General features: G+C 42.3%; 1 protein-coding gene across 1 annotated transcript in view; it reads right to left on the bottom strand.

Moving 5' to 3' along the window:
* LOC126101328 (odorant receptor 43a-like) overlaps nt 1-19,238 on the bottom strand; it is a 61,809-nt gene extending 42,571 nt beyond the window's left edge. The window contains 3 exon segments of the mRNA XM_049912000.1: nt 675-774; nt 18,426-19,033; nt 19,035-19,238. Of these exon segments, the coding sequence (XP_049767957.1) occupies nt 675-774; nt 18,426-19,033; nt 19,035-19,238 (912 nt within the window).
* Between the last annotated feature and the right edge of the window lie 1,553 nt (nt 19,239-20,791).

Here is a 20,791-nt window from a genome sequence, read left to right as displayed (position 1 = left end):
CTGTAGTAAAGTACGTACAACAGTACTCGAAAACAACAACAAACACGATCAGAATTAAGAGTGTCGATAGTAGATACAGTGTAGGGAGCCTTGACACAATAAAACAATAGAGGTAGCAAACGGGGAACAAGAAATATCGAAATCGGTGCAATTTTCTCTGAATGACGCATAGAAGCAAGCATGAAATTTGAATGCCAAATCGCACAGAGCATCAGGAAAAAAAACACAGTTCGCGAGAAATCTGTGGTATTTATATGAAACAGAAACGTTTTTATGCGGGGAAGAGCGAGCTTTCCATATACGTAAATATCTAAAAATAGATTTTTGAGCCTGTCTGCTTTCCGTCTCCCCTCAAGATACTTTCATAATATTCTCTTCTTTTGAAGGGTTTATGTTATGTATTTTAGAAATAACTTACGCAACAAAGTATATTATATATACCGACATTTATTGCGGACGTTCCGCCATCCTCACCGCGGCCTCTCCGGGCGGCTGCACGCTGCGTTAACGATTGATCACCATGTGGAGAGTTCCTTTTCTTCATTGTCAGGTTTAAGACGTTGTTCATTTTCAACAATCTCTTACTAAGCTGTAGTGTTGATCTTCAAAATTTTTGAAGTACTGTTGCTGGAAAAAACATTTTGAGATTGCCAAGTTTGGTGCAAAAATCTTACATATGTGGCCTGGAACAGCGCCATGCAAGCGACGATGACGCTGAAGAAGAACTGCGTCATTGCGATGGGGCTCATTGTGTTCTGCAGTCGTACGACGAACCTGGAAGAACGATAACAACAACAAAACTTCTGTATTTCCCGCTGACACAAAATGTACACAGGATTCGCACACATCAAGAATGAAACAAATATAAAATTAGCCACTGAATTATGGAAGCCGAAGACTTAGTACGCCGATTCCAGAAACTTACATTTTGTGTCTATATGTTATTACAGCATTTTGTTAAGTTATAATTAAGTTAAGCTAATAGTGGACTTGGAACTTAGCCCAAATATACTTTAAAATTGTATGTATGTAAGAACGTATTTATGTTCCACATCGCCTCCTGAACCACAGTACCGATTTCAACCACACTTGGTATAGATATTACATACTGTCTGAAAAGTACTGCTGTCGATGTAAGAACCGCCTACCTGTCAAAGAGGTGGGGATGCAGGGGAGGAAACAGTGTAGTCCACGACGCACCGGTACCCAGTGTTTATTCATCCAGTTTGAGAATGAGGGTACATACTGACTTGCAATAAACTTCACACCTAATTTCAAATCCTGGGTCCTGATGACCATGCTATTTATCGCCCGCCGCCATCATCGAATCGTTACGAAACTTCTTTTCGCCGACAAACCCTACAAAATAATGAAAGAGTAAAAGTTTATCGCTTACTACACTTTCGCTGTCCACGTGTAAGACTGCCGCATCAGACATGGTGTTTTTTTTTTTTTTTGTTAGTTCCTCACTAATTACTGTATTCGCGATACGTTTTGCAGGCAGTATTCACATGTACCATTAAAGGTACGGACAAAATTATATCATTTTAAGATACTTAGTTCAGGAGATATGACATCATATAAACTCGAATACGTGAAAACGAAACTGCAGGAAGAAATTCGCTACAGATGAAACCAGTGTAGAAATATCTGTGACATACGTTAAATATGTTGTTGTTCTGGTCTTAAGACCGAAAACAAGTTTGATACATCTGTCCATGTTACCGCACTGTTATGACCACTGCCCACAGTAAGGGTGAATCCCTTCTGGTGGTGATGCGTGTACGTGACGCAGTAATGAAAGAATGTAAGTGGAAGAGAGAATAGTGGGCAATCATTATAGCGAATATATGGGCCGAAAATGTGGTAATCCACTGATATTAAAGGTTTTGACAAAGGGCACAATGTTGTGGCGCTGGAAACTAGAACCTCTGAAACGGCGAAGCTGCTCGCCTGTTGGCGTACTACTGTCATGAGACCTGTGGAAAGTGGCTGAAGGCTTGTGAAGTATTGATTAAGCCGTATGGTTTTGGACGATCACGCCTCATCACAGATCGCTGCCGGTTCTGGATTCCACAGTGGGAAGTCCTCCGACCTCTACGCTTCGTGGCAGGTCTGATAACAGAGAACAATGCTGGTGCCGGCACAAGTGTTTCGAGCGCTCCGTTCGAATGCCACCGTTGAACACGAGGCTCCACGTCACAATACATGTGCGTGTTCCTGTGTTGACCCAACGATATCCTCAATTATGATTGCAGGGGGAATAGCATCACTGAGTTTTCACCTTGGAACGATAGCAACGTGTTGAAGAATCGCATTTCATGTTCCCCGAGGTCAGTGGCTGGGTGCTTAGAAGCCATCATCCAGGTGAAGGGCTTCAAGAAACATGACTGCCCCTCAGATTCATGCCGGTGACGGCACACTTATCCTATGGGGTACAGCGAGTTGATCTTCCATGGGATCTCTAGTGGTAATAGAAGGCATCATGTTAGCAGTGAACCACGTAAATATCATTGCAGACCACCTGCGTCGTTTCAAGCTTGAAGCTTCCCCGTACGGCAATGACATCTTCCACCAGGATAACTGTCCGTGTTTCCAGGTCATAATCGTACTATACTGATTTGAATGGCATTATAGTCAACTCACATTGACGTCTTGACCAGTAAATGTGCCTGATCTGTACCCACTGAAACACATATCGTGCGCCAGCTGCGTGCCCATACACCGCCATCCCGTAATTTGCGGAAATTGCTTGACCTGTGAGTAGACATCCGGTGCCAGATACTTCTACAATCCTGTCCAGGGCTTATAGAACCCATGTCTCTGTTGTACTGTGTTTGAAAACCGGAACGACACGCTGTTACATGACTGCTCATAATGTTTTGGCTTATCGGGGCATACTGTGCAAGCCTCTCAATCTCTGAATAACTTTTACAAACCAAATCATTGAGAATCTGCTTACTGTATTGATCTCTTGGAGTCCCTTCAGATTTTTTACCCCACAAACGCTTTCCTACTGAGCTAATTTGGTGATCCTTTGATATCTGAGAACGAGTTCTAACAACCGATCCCTTCTTTCCGTCAAGTAGCACCACCAATGTCTTGTCTCCCTAACTCTATTCATTACCACCTTCTTAGTTCTACCCATCTAATCTTTACCATTCTTCTGCAGCACCACATTTCAAAATCCTCTCTTATTTACTTGCCTTAACTGTTTACTGTCCATGTTTCACTTTCATATAGGGCTACGCTTTAGAGGTAAATCTTCAGCAAAACTTACTAACATTTAAATCTAGATTCGATGTTAATAAATTTCTTTTCTGCAGAAACACTTTACTTGCCATTTCCAGTCTATATTTTACTTAATATATTGGTAATATGCGTGACTTTTGCCCATGTGAACAAAGATGTGGGCAAATCCTTGGGTCGATTCCAAGCGAACTTGTTGCACAAATTACTCACTGCCTGAAAAGAAATGCTGTGGGGGTAAGAACATGCAACCCTCTGTCGGCATAGTGATAAGGTGGAAAGAAAAGGCGTAGCAGGAAGAGATGGACAGACAGAGGTAAGGGGGACATGTACACGTATATGAAGAAGGGGGAGATTAAGAGACAGGGAGGGGGAAATGAACAGAGAAAGGGAGTAGGAGAATGACAGAGATGGGGAAGGTGGAGACAGACAGAGGAAAAAAAGGGAGAGATGGACAGAGAGAGGGATGAGGAGGAAGTGGACTGAGAGAGGGTGGAGGACGAGATGTACTGATAGAGGGTGGTGGAGGAAATGTACAGAGAATGGGGGAGATGGAAGTCAACAGTGAAGGGGAAGAGGAGATGGACAGAAAGAGAGGAGAAGGACATGGACAATGGGATGGGGGGAGGAGATGGACTGAGAAAGGGGGGGGGGGGGTAGACGGACTAATGAAACATTATTGAAATTCATATACACCTAGGCAATGACATGGGTACTAAGCTAGTACACATAATGAAACAATACTTTACGCCATTTTCGATGACACTAAATGCACTTCTGTTTAAATACTGTATCGTACTCGCAGAAGTACCTACGTATGCGTAGCAAGCACGAAAAAACTATGTGGCTCAGGAATCAGTGATTTTCCAGATTTTACACCTCCAGTATTCTGTTCTACATTTGTGAAAAGGTTAGCCTATGTCTACGAAACACTCATCACTGATTCTGAATTTTCTGTATCACGTCAAACTAATGAATATCAGACTGTCTTAGTACTTTGGCTGTCTTTGTGCTTAAGTGTAGGTGGTCATTTCGGAATTGGCAGGTGTCCAGAAGAAGGAAGGAGGATATGCCGTCGACAACAATGTAATTAGAGACGGATCACAAGCTCAGACTCCGAAAGAATAGCGAAGGAAATCGGCCGTGTCGTTATCAAAGGCACCATCCCAGAATCTGGCTGGAGCTATTTAGGGAAATCAAGAAGAAGTTAAATTTGGATGGCGAGATGGTGATACGAACCGTTGCCTTCTCGAATCAGACTCCAGGGTGACTACGGTACCTGCTGGTAGTCTTTGCGCAAATAGCGTTGTAGTTTCAGTGTTGCCACACTTAAAGTCAGGTACAGTCTTAAGTCATTATCGCTTAGTGTTGTCTGCCTTTTGTTTGCATTGTGTGCGAATATTATAAGATTTCAACTCATACGGAAGTGTTTAATTAATATACCTGCAGCCGAGTTTTAAAATTGAGACTTTATTGCTCGTATGATTTAAAGTTTATACTACTGCGATGGCACTGTTTGCTCGATGAACTACCAATAAAAAACATTTTAACTAGGACAATTCTCACTTATTTTTCGTTCTCATTTTAACAATTTCTAAATTAGATTACATGTTTCGAGTGTTGTGGATCATTTTCAGATTAAGTAGTTGAATCAGCAACCAGACTTATCGACTCTGAACCACTTTCAGAGTACTGTGGTGCTGACGCAACTGGTTAGATCTGAAGATGATTAAAAAATGATCGGTTGAGATAGAAGCGTATATGAGAATTACCTTAATTATCTAAACAGTCGCTGCATTTCTCAACAGGATTATGTCGACTATGATGAAATATTTCAATGTTTCTGGCTTTGTCTAACGGTAGATGGAAACTAACTGTAGCGTTTGTCTGCCTGTATTACATTTAAAACTTTACGACATAGTTTTAAAGTCACTATCAATTCTGTCAGGTAGCCACTGGTACAAGGAAATAGTAATCATGTAGTCGAGTTCCAAAGGTTCTTCAGTAAAAATGACTTACAATCACAGATCTCTGATGTATGTTTATCTGTATTTGACCCCACGCCCACATTCACCCCCTAGTAAAGCGCAAATACTGCCTAATATAAATCCCCTAAGCCAAAAATGAAGAAACCCATTTACCGAAAGGGGGAAAGGAGCACAGACACCGTTAGTTTATGCACCATATTTACCACAGTACTGGAAAATGTTAAAATCCTGAATACTAGCTCACGGGCCCCCATCATATTTATCAGTTACTTGATACACCAACGCTCTTAGACTTTCAAATTCCCACTAAACGCCATTTCGCCGAAAGTCTTACCGGTATTGAAAGTAATGCTGCCAAACATCCACCGCGAGTGACATAGGCCCTAACGGAAACATAACCGGAACGAAACTGTCCTTATCAGATATTATGGATTCTGTTACTGTCGTGTAGTGTATGTTTCAAATTCATAGGATTTAACGAGGACTAAACCTATGAGGTTACATTCGAACCTAAAGCAAAAAAGGAAAGTGTATTAGTAATGTTTATTCTTAAAACACTAGTATGCCTTTAATTGTTAAGGTTTGAAACGATTGGGCCCCTATTACAGACCGCTTAAAGGTGCTTTTCGAATGTATTTACAACTGTTGTTGGCAATTTTCTTCCTGCATCATTAATGCAATCAAAATTTATATAGCATGAAACATCTTACAATAATGAACATTTCTCTGATCGTAATTACTAAAATTCATTAATACCCTAAGGATGATACACGAAACAAGAGATATGCTTACGCAGTAGAGTGTGAAATTCTAATTTTTGCCACATGCCCTTTAGTTTTATGTGTAGCTGTCTTGTTCAGATAAACATGAATAACTAGTTTTTTCAGCTAAAATGCTAATTACATGCCTAGTATTATATACTGTTGATGAATGTGAGTAAATACTCTGAATTTCCTCTTTTGGATCTACAGTTTAATGCGCTGGAAGGTATCGTACCGTTACGTATTAAGAAGTTATTAATTTAAAATATTCTGCTGAATTTTATTTTTATTATCTAGAGATACTAAACAGGTGCAAATAATACAGGGAACTCAAAATGTTGGTCGGTCCATACTCAATAGGATGTCACCTCAGTCAGCAAGTGTGTGTCTAATATCTATGGCACAATCATCGCGCATTTCATCTGTGTGTGTGTGTGTGTGTGTGAGAGAGAGAGAGAGAGAGAGAGAGAGAGAGAGATTTTCTCCATTGTGTACAAACTCTAGGGATTGGTCGATAAGAGGATACGGAACACAAAAGGTACAAAGAACTTATCTCCGGTCATGCCAAACCATTACAAGTACCAGCTTAATAGCGCCATGGTCTACTTTTGGAATGCAATACAGCAGCGATTCTGTAATTTTTAACTAATTTTCATAGATCATAGCACATGTTTAATTAAACTGCTGATACTCCACTATAGAGTTGTTATAATTAAACGTTTACTACTTGAACCGGTATAGACGGAATACTATTTACCGTACGAGCACCCAACTTTGTTGTTGTTGTTGTTGTGGTCTTCAGTCCTGAGACTGGTTTGATGCAGCTCTCCATGCTACTCTATCCTGTGCAAGCTTCTTCATCTCCCAGTACCTACTGCAACCTACATCCTTCTGAATCTGCTTAGTGTATTGATCTCTTGGTCTCCCTCTACGATTTTTACCCTCCACACTGCCCTCCAATGCTAAATTTGTGATCCCTCGATGCCTCAGAACATGTCCTACCAACCGATCCCTTCTTCTAGTCAAGTTGTGCCACAAACTTCTCTTCTCCCCAATCCTATTCAATACCTCCTCATTAGTTACGTGATCTACCCACCCAACTTTATAGGTATGATTTTCGGACTGTGTGCTGTAGGATTGGCGTTGTTAGTGGCGGTAGTGATAGATCGGTATGGCTGAAGGAAAAGCGTCAGTGTGCACTGCAGGTGTAGACAGTCAACATGGGCCTGCCAAAGGTGAATAGGGCTCTACTAGTCAAGCTGTTTTAGCAAAACGACGGCTACTGTGCTGCTGCTTGTGCGAGTGTCGACACATCAAAGAAATACGGAGAGCTTCTCTTTCCGCACCGAATAATATGATTCGACATTTCGAATTAACTGGCTATTTGGGAATCGTTCATGGGAGAGGCTTGCGGCCAATTGCGCCGCAAATTGTTGAAGAAGTTACTGTTGTCCTGACACAATGCTGGACGCAATGTGGGATCTTCAAGCAGTGCACGGTCTGTGTAACTACAGAAACTTCCTGGTAGATTAAAACTGTGTGGTGGACCGAGACTCGAACTCGAGACCTTTGTCTTTCACGGGAAAGTGCTCTACCAACTGAGCTACCCAAGCACGACTCACGTCCTGTCCTCACAGCTTTAATTCCGCAAGTTCCTCGTCTCCTACCTTCCAAACTTCACAGAAGCCCTCCTGCGGACCTTGCAAAACTAGCACTCCTGGAACAAAGGATATTGCGGAGACATGGCTTTGTCACAGCCTGCGGGATGTTTCTAGAATCATCCCCCAGGCTGTGGCAACCAAAGAAACAAACACCTAGCAGGTAAACTGGACAGATTCAGCATCAGCATTATGGCATTGCGAGCAACCCGGATTACATATGAAAATCAGTTCGATTCTGAGAATTACAGTTCTATAAAGCAAATCTGCAGTGCATATGAGCAATTTGGCACAGGTTTTGCAGTTCATAAGTCCTCCAGGATTCAGTCATTGACTTTACCTTACCTTCACAAAGACTCCCACCATGGTCAACCAAGTCAGGAAACAAGGCATACACATCGATTAACGTGCACACACCAACAAATGGCTACAACGGAAAAAAGCCACAGATGCTATATTCCTGGGGACCTCTGGAAGAAATCACGAACAAAATTCGTAAACTTGGCATTAAGGTTCTACAGGTGATTTCATTGGGTAGGTAGGAAAAGAAAATGTAACAAGTGAATTTTGGCTCTGAGCACTATGGGACTTAACATCTGAGGTCATCAGTCCTCTAGAACTCAGAACTACTTAAACCTAACTAACCTAAGGACATCACAGACATCCATGCCCGAGGCAGGATTCGATCCTGCGTCCGTAGCGGTCGCGCGGTTCCAGACTGAAGCGCCTAGAACCGCACGGCCACTCTGGCCGGCGTAACAAGTGAATCTCAGGAGTGTAAAGTTCTTACAGCGAGCCCAACAAAAATGATGAACTACTCATAAGCTCTTGCAAAAAATTTTAATCTCAGAATTATGTAAACACAACTCAGGAAATGCACACTTAAGACATGGAAATCCTCCAGTAAAGCACTCGGAGAATTCCAGATTGACGATATTGCTATTCCAGGAGCAATGGCAAAGAAGTTCGTAAACGTACAAACGAGGAGAAGATTCTTCGAGCCACCCCATCATTTACTCCACATCAAAGTAAAATTTCAGACCAACAGAAAACGGACAAGACTAATCCAGAATTTTCGGGCTGAGCCCCAAGACCTAAAACTCGAAAATCATTCAAGCAATCCATAGGGCGGATACCACAAACTGGTCTGTAACCGCAGAGAAAGTGAAGCAAACAATAGAATTAACTCAGTCACCGAGAATGAGAAAAAATAGGTGGTGGAACATCACATGCGATCTAACTGTTGAATGTAGGGTTAAAGCGTGGAATGATTTTAGTAGCCACAAACTTTGTGTTCTGCCTTACGGCAGGACTTGTCATGGCGGAAGCCTCGTCAGAGAGGTCCATCGCAAGAGCGTCTAGGGAAGCGATTCCAGTGGTGGTTTCCCGTTGCCCCTTCCGCTGGTGATGAAGAAATGATAATAAGGATAACACAATACCCAAACGCTGAGCGGAGAAAATCTCGTCCCCTGCCGGGAATCGAACCCGGGCCCCTTGGCTTCACAGACCGCCGCGCTGATCACTCAGCTATCGGGGCGGACAGTAGTCATAAAACAATAGTAAAGTGGCACGTATTCGTAGAGGTACGGGGAAACGCATGTTATTCCACAATAAAAATGCAAATACGATAATAAGAGGTTGATTGCAATAGAAGAAAACTTTATCCAGAAAAAAACCTCCCAATTTTACAAGACCTTCAGAGAGAACATACCTGGCAACCAGCCTCCTATCCTATGCTTCCAGTGAACTCATGGATCCCTGAGAACTAATACAAAGAACAATTGTGAAATTCTAGCCGATTACTTCAGGATATTCCTCAGCTGCGAAGATCTACGTGAACAACCCCGATTTGTAACACCAGCACCAAATCTTGATTCGGTTCAACCTTTAAACCTTCACGTGAAGAAACAGTGAAAATAATCGAATCATTGAAAAACAATAGAGCACCTGGTGAAGATGGGAATCTCTGGAAGGAAGGCGGCGTTCCTTTCAAGAAACACTGTTGAAAAAATATAGAGAACCGGCATTCGAAGCTGACTGTCGAACGGTTCACGCCGCCATCATACATCACGCGTAATGTATACGAACATAAGATACGAGAAATTAGTGCTCGTACGGAGGTGTACAGACAGTCGTTTATCCCTCGATCCGTTTGCGAGTCGAACAAGAGGGGAAATGACAAGTAGAAGTACAGGGTACCCTCCACCATGCATCTTGCGGTGGCTCGCGGATTATCTGTGTAGATGTAGATATGTAGATCGAGATGTAGAATTACTGCAAAATTATGGAAACTGGACTACAGAATCATAACACCAAAAATTCACAGAATAATATCAGAAGCCTTCAAAACAGAAAAAATCCCAAAAGAATGGAAGAGCGTCTTAATAAATCCACTCCTCAAGGAAGGAGGCAAAACAGTTCCGAACAATTCAAGAGGAATCTCATTTATTCCAATAATTTATGAAATACCTTCCAAGGATTTGCTCCACGACTTGAGCGGCAAACGGACCCAACGACAGGCGAGAACCAAGCGGAACTCAGTAAAGGCAGATCCTGTACTGAATAGATCGGGAACCTCTCAACCATACCTCACATTAGACAGTGACAGAACACTACAGTCATATTTGTGGATATCAAGTAATCTTACATTCCCAATGGCAGACAAATGCTGCTTAATAGTCTAGAAAAATTAGGAGTCGATAGACATTCCAGAACCATTACTCAATAAGCTATATCGCAAAGCACTTCTAAGTGCAATTCATGAAAGCAATGTCAAACACATTCGAAATTTAGACAGGAGCCGGACATGGAGACAGCTTGTGTTTACGCTTCTTCAACATCGCACCGTAAAAAATATTCAGAAAATGGGAAAAGGTAGCCCCATTGGAAAAGAGGACGGAAACATGGTTACTGTGAAATGCCTGGCATTTGCTGATGAACTGCTTATATTGTCAAACAGCAAATGTGAACCCAGAATAGCGCTAGGTAAATTACATGATATGTACCATAAGACCGGACTCCTAATTTCCTATGAAAACACAGTGTGGAAAAGTCTCACAGGTCACTCACTCCAGTTACATCAACAACCATCCAACCCATCGGACTGAACTCTGTCTCCAACACAGAAAGAATATTTAAACGGAAAAAGGCCAGCCGATGTGGCCGAGCGGATCTAGGCACTTCAGTCTGGAACCGCGCGTCCGCTGTGGTCGCAGGTTCGAATCCTGCCTCGGGCATGGATCTGTGTGGTGTACTTAGGTTAGTTAGGTTTAAGTAGTTCTAAGTTCTAGGGGACTGATGACTTCAGATGTTAAGTCCCACAGTGCTCAGAGCCATTTGAACCATTTTAGCGGAAAAAGCGTACAAACAGTCATGGAACCATCTCGTAACGCAAAACTATGGCACTAGAACACGATTGTTTTACCGCAAGATTGGAGCGGGATGACAGTAACTCATGACATAGAGAAACAAGAACGAAAAATTCCTAATAACTCTGTGACACTGTTCTCCAAGGCAAAATGTGGGTCAGACGACCTACAAATGCCGTGTGGCTAGGGCCTCCCGTCGGGTAGACCGGTCACCTGGTGCAAGACTTTCGAGTTGACGCCACGTCGGTGACTTGCGTGTCGATGGGGATGAAATGATGATGATAAGGACAATAAAACACCCAGTCCCTGAGCGGAGAAAATCCCCGACCCAGCCTGGAATCGAATCCGTTAGGTATGACAATCCGTCGCGCTACGCATTCACCTCCCAGGAGCCGACACGACCTTCAAAGGAACTCATATATAAATTTAGGAAAAGACACCTACAATTCGATGGACACCTATGTGGGATGGATGGAAAAAGTCTCACAAAGAAAATTTTTCTTAAGGTTAATGCAAGCAAATTAAAGACTAACTGGATAAAATAAGCACAAGAACATCTGCAACGATTGAAAATTTCGGAAGAAGAAATTGAGATCAGAAAGCAGTTCAGAAGCAAAATCTAAGGCAAGATACTCTACGAAGTCTCAACAAAGGAAGCTACAGAGATAAAATGAACATGTGGGTAGAAGAAACGCACAATAACCTAATGAAGAGGATTTGGGTAGAAAAGAAAGGGAAAAACGAAGTGAAGTTGTGATTGATTCACGTTCACCCGTGCTCTTAAAGCGGTATAATTGGGAATAATAGTAATAAAGCAGTGTGTATGTGTGTGTGTGTGTGTGTGTGTGTGTGTGTGTGTGTGTTTGTGTGTGTGTGTGTCTGGGATTTTCTCCGAAACTACTGCGTCGATTTCAACCAAATTTGGTACAGAAACAGGCGGCTTCACGAGTATCAGCACAATATTGGGTTTATAGCCTCGCAGCTCCAACACTAGCGGAGATACAGACGATAACGTGGCTTCTTCCATCTCCTAGCTTATAATCTACCCTGCACACCAGGAATGTAGTTTGGGAGCAGTATCATCCTGCCAAATCAACCTTCTTTGTAGGGCATCCTACATGTCACAGCAAGAAACAGTTATCTGGGGCCAGAAATTATCTGGGACTAGAAATGTAACTTTCCTGGCATGCCAGGCGTTGTAGCATCGGCGTGCTTTATTGACCTACCTTGGGAGGTGGCCTGAATGTCAGGAACAAACAAATGATTTTCAAATCTTTGATATGCAGTCTGCCCTACACGACAGATGAGCTGTGGAAGCAGTGTCAGACTTCTATTGAGATATACTGCAGGGGCTACATGTGCCTATGAACATGGTTGGAAGCAGGTAGAAGTGGATAGAGGAGGGGATGGAGCGAGGGGAGAGGGAATTGGACAGAGAGAGGGAAAAAGATCCATTAGGCAGGCGGAAGTTATAGAGGGTAGTGGGCATGTAGAAAAGAGGGGGGGGGGGGGCAGAGATGGAAAGAGAGAGGGGAGGATGTTGTCAGATGGAGACGTGGAGGAAAATATATTCAGAGAGGAGAGGGAACAAATGGACAAAAAGAGGGGGAGGATGAGATGAACAGACAGAGAGAGTGCGGAGGAGGAGATGAAGAGACAGAGTGGAGAGGAGGAGATAGATAGTGGTAGGAGGATGAGGTAAGCAGATACAGGCAGGAAGAGGTAGAAGCAAAGAGGAGGAGAATGTACATTCAACATGCATGCCAAATTCATACATCGGCAATTCATGGGGAAAAGGCCAGTTATCTCCTGTAACTAAAAGTATCACTCTTCTACAACCATGTTGTTGTTGTTGTGGTCTTCAGTCCAGAGACTGGTTTGATGCAGCTCTTTTCATCTCCCAGTACCTACTGCAACCTACATCTTTCTGAATCTGTTTGGAGTATTCATGTCTTGGTCTCCCTCTACGATTTTACCCCTCCACACTGCGCCGGCCGCGGTGGTCTAGCGGTTCTGGCGCTGCAGTCCGGAACCGCGGGACTGCTACGGTCGCAGGTTCGAATGCTGCCTCGGGCATGGGTGTGTGTGATGTCGTTAGGTTTAAGTAGTTCTATGTTCTAGGGGACTTATGACCTAAGATGTTGAGTCCCATAGTTCTCAGAGCCATTTGAGCCATTTTGAACCCACCACACTGCCCTCCAATACTAAATTGGTGATCTCTTGATGCCTCGGAATATTTCCTACCAACCGATCACTTCTTTTAGTGAAGTTGTGCCACAAATTTCTCTTCTCCCCAGTTTTGTTCAATACCTCCTCATTAGTTATGTGATCTACCCATCTACAACCATATGCATCTCAAATTGTTATATAAGATAATTTTTAGGAATAAGAAGGTTGTTTATACAAGCAAATGTCTATAACAATCTTTTTAGAGTGTCTTCACGAAGTTCTTGACTAACTGATGGAATTAATAGATATTATAAAAATACAAAGTCCTTAATTACCATCTACATGATGAGATGTATAGTATAAGTATTTTAGTTCGTAGACAACTTAGCTGAAGTTCCATGAAACAGATATCTGCTTTATAGGCATTTCTGCTTTAAATTCTTAGTTTACTAGTTTTAAAATTTAAATCTACATATTCCACTGTAATACAATACCATTGATTCGTTCATCTTCATGACTCTGTGTGCAGTAGTTCCTAATTAAAGTGTTGGCGGCCTTCCTGGATTTGGATCGTAGATGGTTAAAAAAAAATTTATCGTGTTTGTTTGGCCGACATGATGGTGGCGTAAAGCTCCTGATCGCGAGACCTGATTGTCAATGACATTGCTGATCTGGTCTCCAAACCTCTACATATTGTAACTCAGCGTCTTGGCTCTATTGTAGATCATTGACTACGGACGCTGAGTTAAAGAGTCAATTTGTGCGTTTTTCGAGAAGGATATTCTATGTTCCAAGTTCATGTCCCATCATTTCCCTTTAATTACTATTGTCACCCACAAGAACACAAAACACAACACGCCAGTTGCTGAAGTACTTGTCGCAGTCATGCCTGTGATACCGTTACACATGATCCACAATTCCTATAGAGGAAACGGCAAACCTCCTCCTCTAGTATCACTTAAGAGAATATCACTTAAGAGAACACTATGTGACAGAGTAACTACGATATTTCTGTCAGTGTCTCTCATAAGCCGTATGTCTGAAGAACACCTGAATCATCCAAGAGAATTATCGTTGGACTTCCTATTTCTTCGTGTAAGAGAGCTATTGAATTACTTTGATAGAAGGTAAAATTTGATAGTTTATGCTTGCCTCGCTACGAAATGATAATAAAAATAAAACTTTCTGCCAGATTAAAAATGTGTGGCGAACTGGTGCTCGATCTCGGAACCTTGCCTTGAGATAGTGACTATGTTTCCGTTATAATCTATCGCCTAGCTGTGTTAGTTTCATAAGGGGTGCAGGAGAGTGCTTGTAAATGTATTAGAATCTACAGTGGCTACCGCCACCAGAAACTGTCTTGACGATAACATTTTGCCACTGTTTTTGATAAAAATATAATTTTGATTTATTTCGATTACAGTGTACTGTGAGCCATATAGCCATTATCAGCTGTCTATAATGTATAACGCATCAAAAAGATTGCACTAGTTTCATGAGTGCTTCGGCTCTAACTAAGATATGTATATTTTGACGGCTTATATTTCTCCATGATGCTTATGGAGTCCAACCGGTCGTAATTTACTACCACACATGGTACTTCATCCGTGTAATTGCCAGAAATGTTAAGATGAACCATCACAGATTGACAGCGGTTGACTAGGTCGCACACTTAATAGTGGGCTGTATTCTTTCGCATAGGCGCCATTATCTTAATTTCAAGACAGACCACGCTGCCAGATGGCAGCGCCTCGCGGGTGGAAATGTGAAACTCAGCTGTCTAGTTAGTTGCCGCTTTCGTTGCTTCACTGTGTTCTCTGCCGTTTCCTGTGAGAGCAAGCCGTGGAAATAATGGCTGGCCACGCATTCTTTAATTAACAGCCGTTCTCCTATTTTATGAGATTTTCCTGACATGTTCATCTCTATGAACTTTTTAACAAGGGAATCTTCAAAATGAATTAGCAATAGCAAAAATTGTTGCTTTATTGTACTCCATTGTTTGTCAGGTGAATATAGAAAGTGCAGCAATGGTAGACTTCCTGAATTTCGGAAGACGAGTCGAGATTTGGTGCTACAGGCAACGTTCTTCGGCGGTGCGTGTAGTTCGGTCTACAGAAGCCATACCACATTAAAGTACTTTTATCTCCAGCATTCGACAATAATAATTCATCCTTTATGGAACCAGAAATGTCTGGAGGACAAACAACTTTAATGAGAAATTTCCTGGGGATCCGTTTCTTCTAGAAGATGCGTATCTTTAACATTAGAAAAGCTGTGCATGTCGCCAACGTACTATCTTCAAAAAATGGATCAAATGGCTCTGAGCACTATGGGACTTAACTTCTAAGGTCATCAGTCCCCTAGAACTTAGAACTACTTAAACCTAACTAACCTAAGGACATCACACACATCCATGCCCGAGGCAGGATTCGAACCTGCGACCGTAGCGGTCGCGCGGTTCCAGTCTGTAGCACCTTTAATCGCTTGGCCACCCCGGCCGGCTACTATCTTCTTTACCCGATTGGTGTTTTTATTTTTTCAATGATGGTGCCCTGTTGACCTTCTGTGCGAGTATCCATTCTCCGAGAAGGCTGCTGTTAGGTTAGAGAGCTGCTTAGGGAAACTCTTAGAATCGTAAAATGCGTGATCTCTGTGTAAGTGTGTTAAGCACACTCATGGTTTGCGACGAAAGGTGACAGCTAGATGACTGTGAGTAAATTATGACAATCCGAAGAACATTAAGAGTATTCTGCAATATACCGTGTAAAGATTACTTTCAGTATGAATAATTTACGAATGCGTATAAAGTGCACGTCAGAAAATTTACTTAACAACCGCTGCCGGTGAGAAACAATTTTATAGAAGTTCTGCGGCTGGCAACGATGCTTTACTCATGGAGTCTTAACGAGGTAAAAGAATTCTTCTTCAGGAGTTTTGGTTAGGAGAGAGGTTGGGATAGATAACTCGTTATTGTAACGAGATACCATTAGAGAAGTTTTGTAACTGTGAACCTGTTGTACGAACTGTGGACGGAAGTAAGCATTAAGGTTACAGTCATTAGTAAGGAAAGGTACTACTGATCTATGAGAATGAAACTCATAGGTGTTAAAAGATAATTTCGACGGGTTTTTCTTCAGTATTTATGATTCTGTGTCTGTATGACACCCAGCACATGCACACTATTCTGACAACCTGCCACTCTGCCTCTATAACTATCTTAGCGTTAGACGACGTACGTAACATACTGTTGGATGTCTCCTCGGTAACAAGGGTCGTAACTAAAGCTTCAGCTGAAGAGCGCGAATAGTGTCCGGATAGGTGATACGTAAGAGTGAGCCAATACTTAAGTCACAAACTGGGACAGAGATACAAGCGCCGCATATACTAGCCTATAATACATTTTACTTTTCAACATTTTTCTCTAGTAAACTTAAGCACTTATCCCATCGTTCGACACGGCGTCAAAAGCCTGCAGTATAGAATTCTTGAGACAGTGTTCGTAATTAACGAGTGATCTGTCGTTATACAACAAGCTTGTTTGGTTCCTTAAAATGCTGCAACCTACAAGACCGATGTGTCCTGACAATAGCGAAATACCCCTAGGTGGGGAAGTAACGTGCCATCACTGAATAATCAGAGCGGAAGAGGCGCATTTTGTCCTTTGCTGAATTCCTTGTATCCAACTGAACACTACAGTTCTAAATACTTGCGGGATGAATTTCGTTATGGACGTGCTCTGCAGATAGTTCCTCGGCTCAAAAAAATCGTGTTCTTTGAGACGAGTGCTGTCATTTTGGTCTAACTGCAGATCATTATCCATTAGTCGCGGAATGCTATCAATCGGTAGCCTTCAAGTTATATGTGCTGCCACCTTCTAGATACATATGGGTGCGAAATTTAAAACGATATGCGGTATTATGGGGTTTGCGACTTATTTTTGACTCACACTCGTAATAACAGTATTGTCCTAGGCAACTTTTCACAGTCATAACTTGCCAAGAACTTTCAATGCGTTACACACTCTATATATGAAGTAGTAACTGTTCTCGAAAGAACAGATACCATTGATGACGGTGAAGCTTCTCTAGAATGAATGATAATTAATTGAAACCCTCAGCTGCCGACAGGTGTTGTTCATATAGCTAGTTGGAGACAGCTGAAAATGTGTGCCCCGACCGGAACTCGAACCCGGTATCTCCTGTTTACATCGCATTCGCTCTTTCCATCTGATCCAACGAGGACACAGATGAATAGCGCGACTGCAGGGACTTATCCCTTGCACGCCTCCCATGGGACCCACATTCCCAACTGACCACAATCTACACACGTAATTTACCTAATAGATATTTGCCCATCCTCTCATTATTCGCGCACACTAAGGTGACGATTCCCGTAAGAGTTCGGGAAACCTCTGCGCATTCGCACACATGAAGGCCAATGGCTGCCTAGCCTTTAATTATATATATAAGTTACTATGTTCTTTTATATATATATATATATATATATATATATATATATATATATATATATATATATATATATAAAAGAACATAGTAACTGTTCTCAAAAGAACAAATACCATTGATGACCGTGCAGCTTCTGAATGATAATAAAATGAAACCCTCAGTTGCCGAAATATGTTGCCCTGTCGGGCCACACATTTTCAGCGGTCCCCATCGAGGTATGTCAACAACAGCTGTCGGCAGCTGAGGGTTTCAATTAATTATCATTCGTTAGACATTTCACTAAAGAGTGAAAGGAACATTATAACGATACAAAGGTTTTCTACAGTATTTAGTACTGTTTATAGTTGTTCGGCTTTCTTGTACGTAGAAGAACGTCTACTGTGTAAGTAATTGGATTTCCGTTTAGTCAGTATCAAAGGAAACCGAAAGAAAACTAAGTGCTCATGGTGGATATACTTAATCATTATCCATACTGCTGCCTTTGCGATGCCTTAAGTTAGAAGAAGTGCAAATGAATGTGAGTTTGTTTCTTCTCCTAATAGGCGGAGGAAGAAACGCTACCAAAAATCAAAAGCACCAGAAGGGTCCTGAGACGTGTCATTGTACCACAAATAACGAAATATGGTTATGGAACACTTTAAAAAAATTGGAAAGTTAACTGCAGTTATTGAGGATAAATATTCCAGAAGGTAAATATAAAACACTTGCATGAAAGAGAGCTTGTTAAAGAATAACCTGCTTTCCGTAAACAACACAGGCAACGTACCTAAGAATTATCTGATGGGTTTCAATGCACTGGCACAAATTGCTGTACGGTTTCTGGCGAGCTCTGAGCGTCGTGTCCCCTGAACGGTTATCGCTTTCTTCCACCTGCTTAGAAATGTCATCTGCTTCCAGTTTTCCAATTCGACACGACAAGATCTTCAGCTCGGCAGCCACAAGTATCATGATTGCAGCGAACAGGCAGTCCATACCGAAGCTGATCTGGCTCAGGTACACGCCTGCCACGCACTGGACTGCATACGAGAGCCCGTAGTAATTGGTATTGTTGTCCCAGTCGTGTTGCGCGAACGGCAGACGGCGTTCGCCGGGATGTGCTATGGCCGGAATGGGAAACCAAACAAAGGCTTGTGATAGGATCATCAGCAGCATGGCCACGGTGAGGCGCGCCGCTTGATTCCGAGAGCCGCGCAGAATGCTGGCCAGCTCAGGGTCCTCGGAGCACACCTCCCTCTGCACTGACAGCAGGTCCTCCAGACGCCGCGCCAGAGCGCTGTAGAGGCCCCTGTCGCGGGTGTACAAGGCCAGCTTGACCAGGCCGCTGGCGATGGTGAAAGTGTTGGCGAAGACCAGCGTCATTTCCTCCAGGTCCCCCCCAGATGAAACAGGCGGCCACCACACCCTCCACGGTGTTCCACACGCCCAGGGCGAACCCGAATGCGGTGTACGCGTCGTACAGCGGGCAGGTGCCCAGTGGCCACACCCCGAACAGCCACAGGTGGCGCACGTTGAGCTTGATGACTGAACGCCCGCTCTCCCTCCAGGACAGGCGGCGTTCCTCTCTGTCTTCTTCGCGCATCTCGCTCCGAACGCGGAAGGCGCCACCCACTCCAGTAGCGAATCACCTCCGTCTGTGTGGCAACAGTCCACGGCTGTTACTCTTATTCCTCTTACTAGAAGGGTGGGAGAAAGTGTTGGTGAAATCCATCTGGGGCTTACACCAAGGTTATTATTGTTTCAAGTTAATTGTTTTGAAAACGACCCTTCGATACCACTGTCGGCGCAAATTACGGAGGTCGATATAAGTACTAAGATATTGAGTAACACTACAATATTCTGTAGCTGATTCATTCAAGTTCTCCTTTTTGACCCACCGGAGCCATGCAATATAAACAAACGCAATACGTCGACGGAAATTAAATTTGAATGTCTCCACCACCGAGTTGCTGCATTAAATACACTTCTCGACTGAGATATGTAAAAGTAATGCCTCACTCACACAGGTAAGTTCAGTTGTATCATTTGGTAGAAAGTCCCGCGCCCGGATTCCCGGGTTCGATTCCCGGCGAGGTCAGGGATTTTCTCTGCCTCGTGATGACTGGGTGTTGTGTGATGTCCTTAGGCTAGTTAGGTTTAAGTAGTTCTAAGTTCTAGGGGACTGATGACCATAAATGTTAAGTCCCATATTCTCAGAGCCATTTGAACCATTTGGTAGAAAGTAATATTCATGACACACCAAAAGCGTAGACATTTTAAAGTTAGTTCATTATGAAAATTCGGTATTTTCATAAAGATGATTTAAACTGAAATCTGACTATTTTTTTGTTACTAGTTATAATGGAAGACCTCCTTGGAAGAGATACAGTATGTCTTACGGAACAGAAACTTACGTTAGTATATTTTACAATAAATAGAAAGTTACCCTACTTTTTACGTTACTCTCTGTGTAGAGACGTTGCATTTCCTGTAGACATATATTCTGAAATATGGTTATATATAATACAATATTAGTTTTCAGCTACAGTCACAAAAATAATAGAAAGTATCAACAAATACAGTATCTGACCTACTGAAATTATATAATGTATTTATTTAATTAATTTCCAACTTAAAAAGAATTTAGTTCTTTATTAGACAATAAACAATACCAAAGAAAAAAATTTAACATAGGAAAATAAATTAAACTCTTCACTCAGAAGGCAAGTTCACACAAAACTCCCTGCATTCTATATCAAGGTATTTAGAAATCACCAACAAGCCCCTCATTTTTGTGCCAATAGAGTAAGAAGCTCTTTAGAAAACAAAAGAAGTCTCGTAAAAGCTCTAGGGTATTAACTTTACTTTTCTCTTTTGTTTTTAGCCGAGGTTGAATGATATTACGACTAAGACACAGATGCACTACATATGGATCATATGCATTGATATTCAGCCACGTAACTACTCATTTTCAAACTTCGATCAGACTTCATAATTCCGTCATGAAAATTGACATAAACAGTGTCACTATGACTCTTTCCTTTGTAATGACACGTTGCCTTCCAAAACCTTCTGATATTACATACATTCATAGGTCATCACAACATGCATTACTCGTCTTTTTCTCCCGATAAATGGAAAAGTATGGTCCCAAGG

This window comes from Schistocerca cancellata, chromosome 9, assembly GCF_023864275.1.
Source record: "Schistocerca cancellata isolate TAMUIC-IGC-003103 chromosome 9, iqSchCanc2.1, whole genome shotgun sequence".
Classification (NCBI taxonomy): Eukaryota; Metazoa; Arthropoda; class Insecta; order Orthoptera; family Acrididae; genus Schistocerca; species Schistocerca cancellata.
The sequence above is the reverse complement of the archived record's forward strand: the minus strand, read 5'-3'. Positions and strand labels throughout refer to the sequence as shown.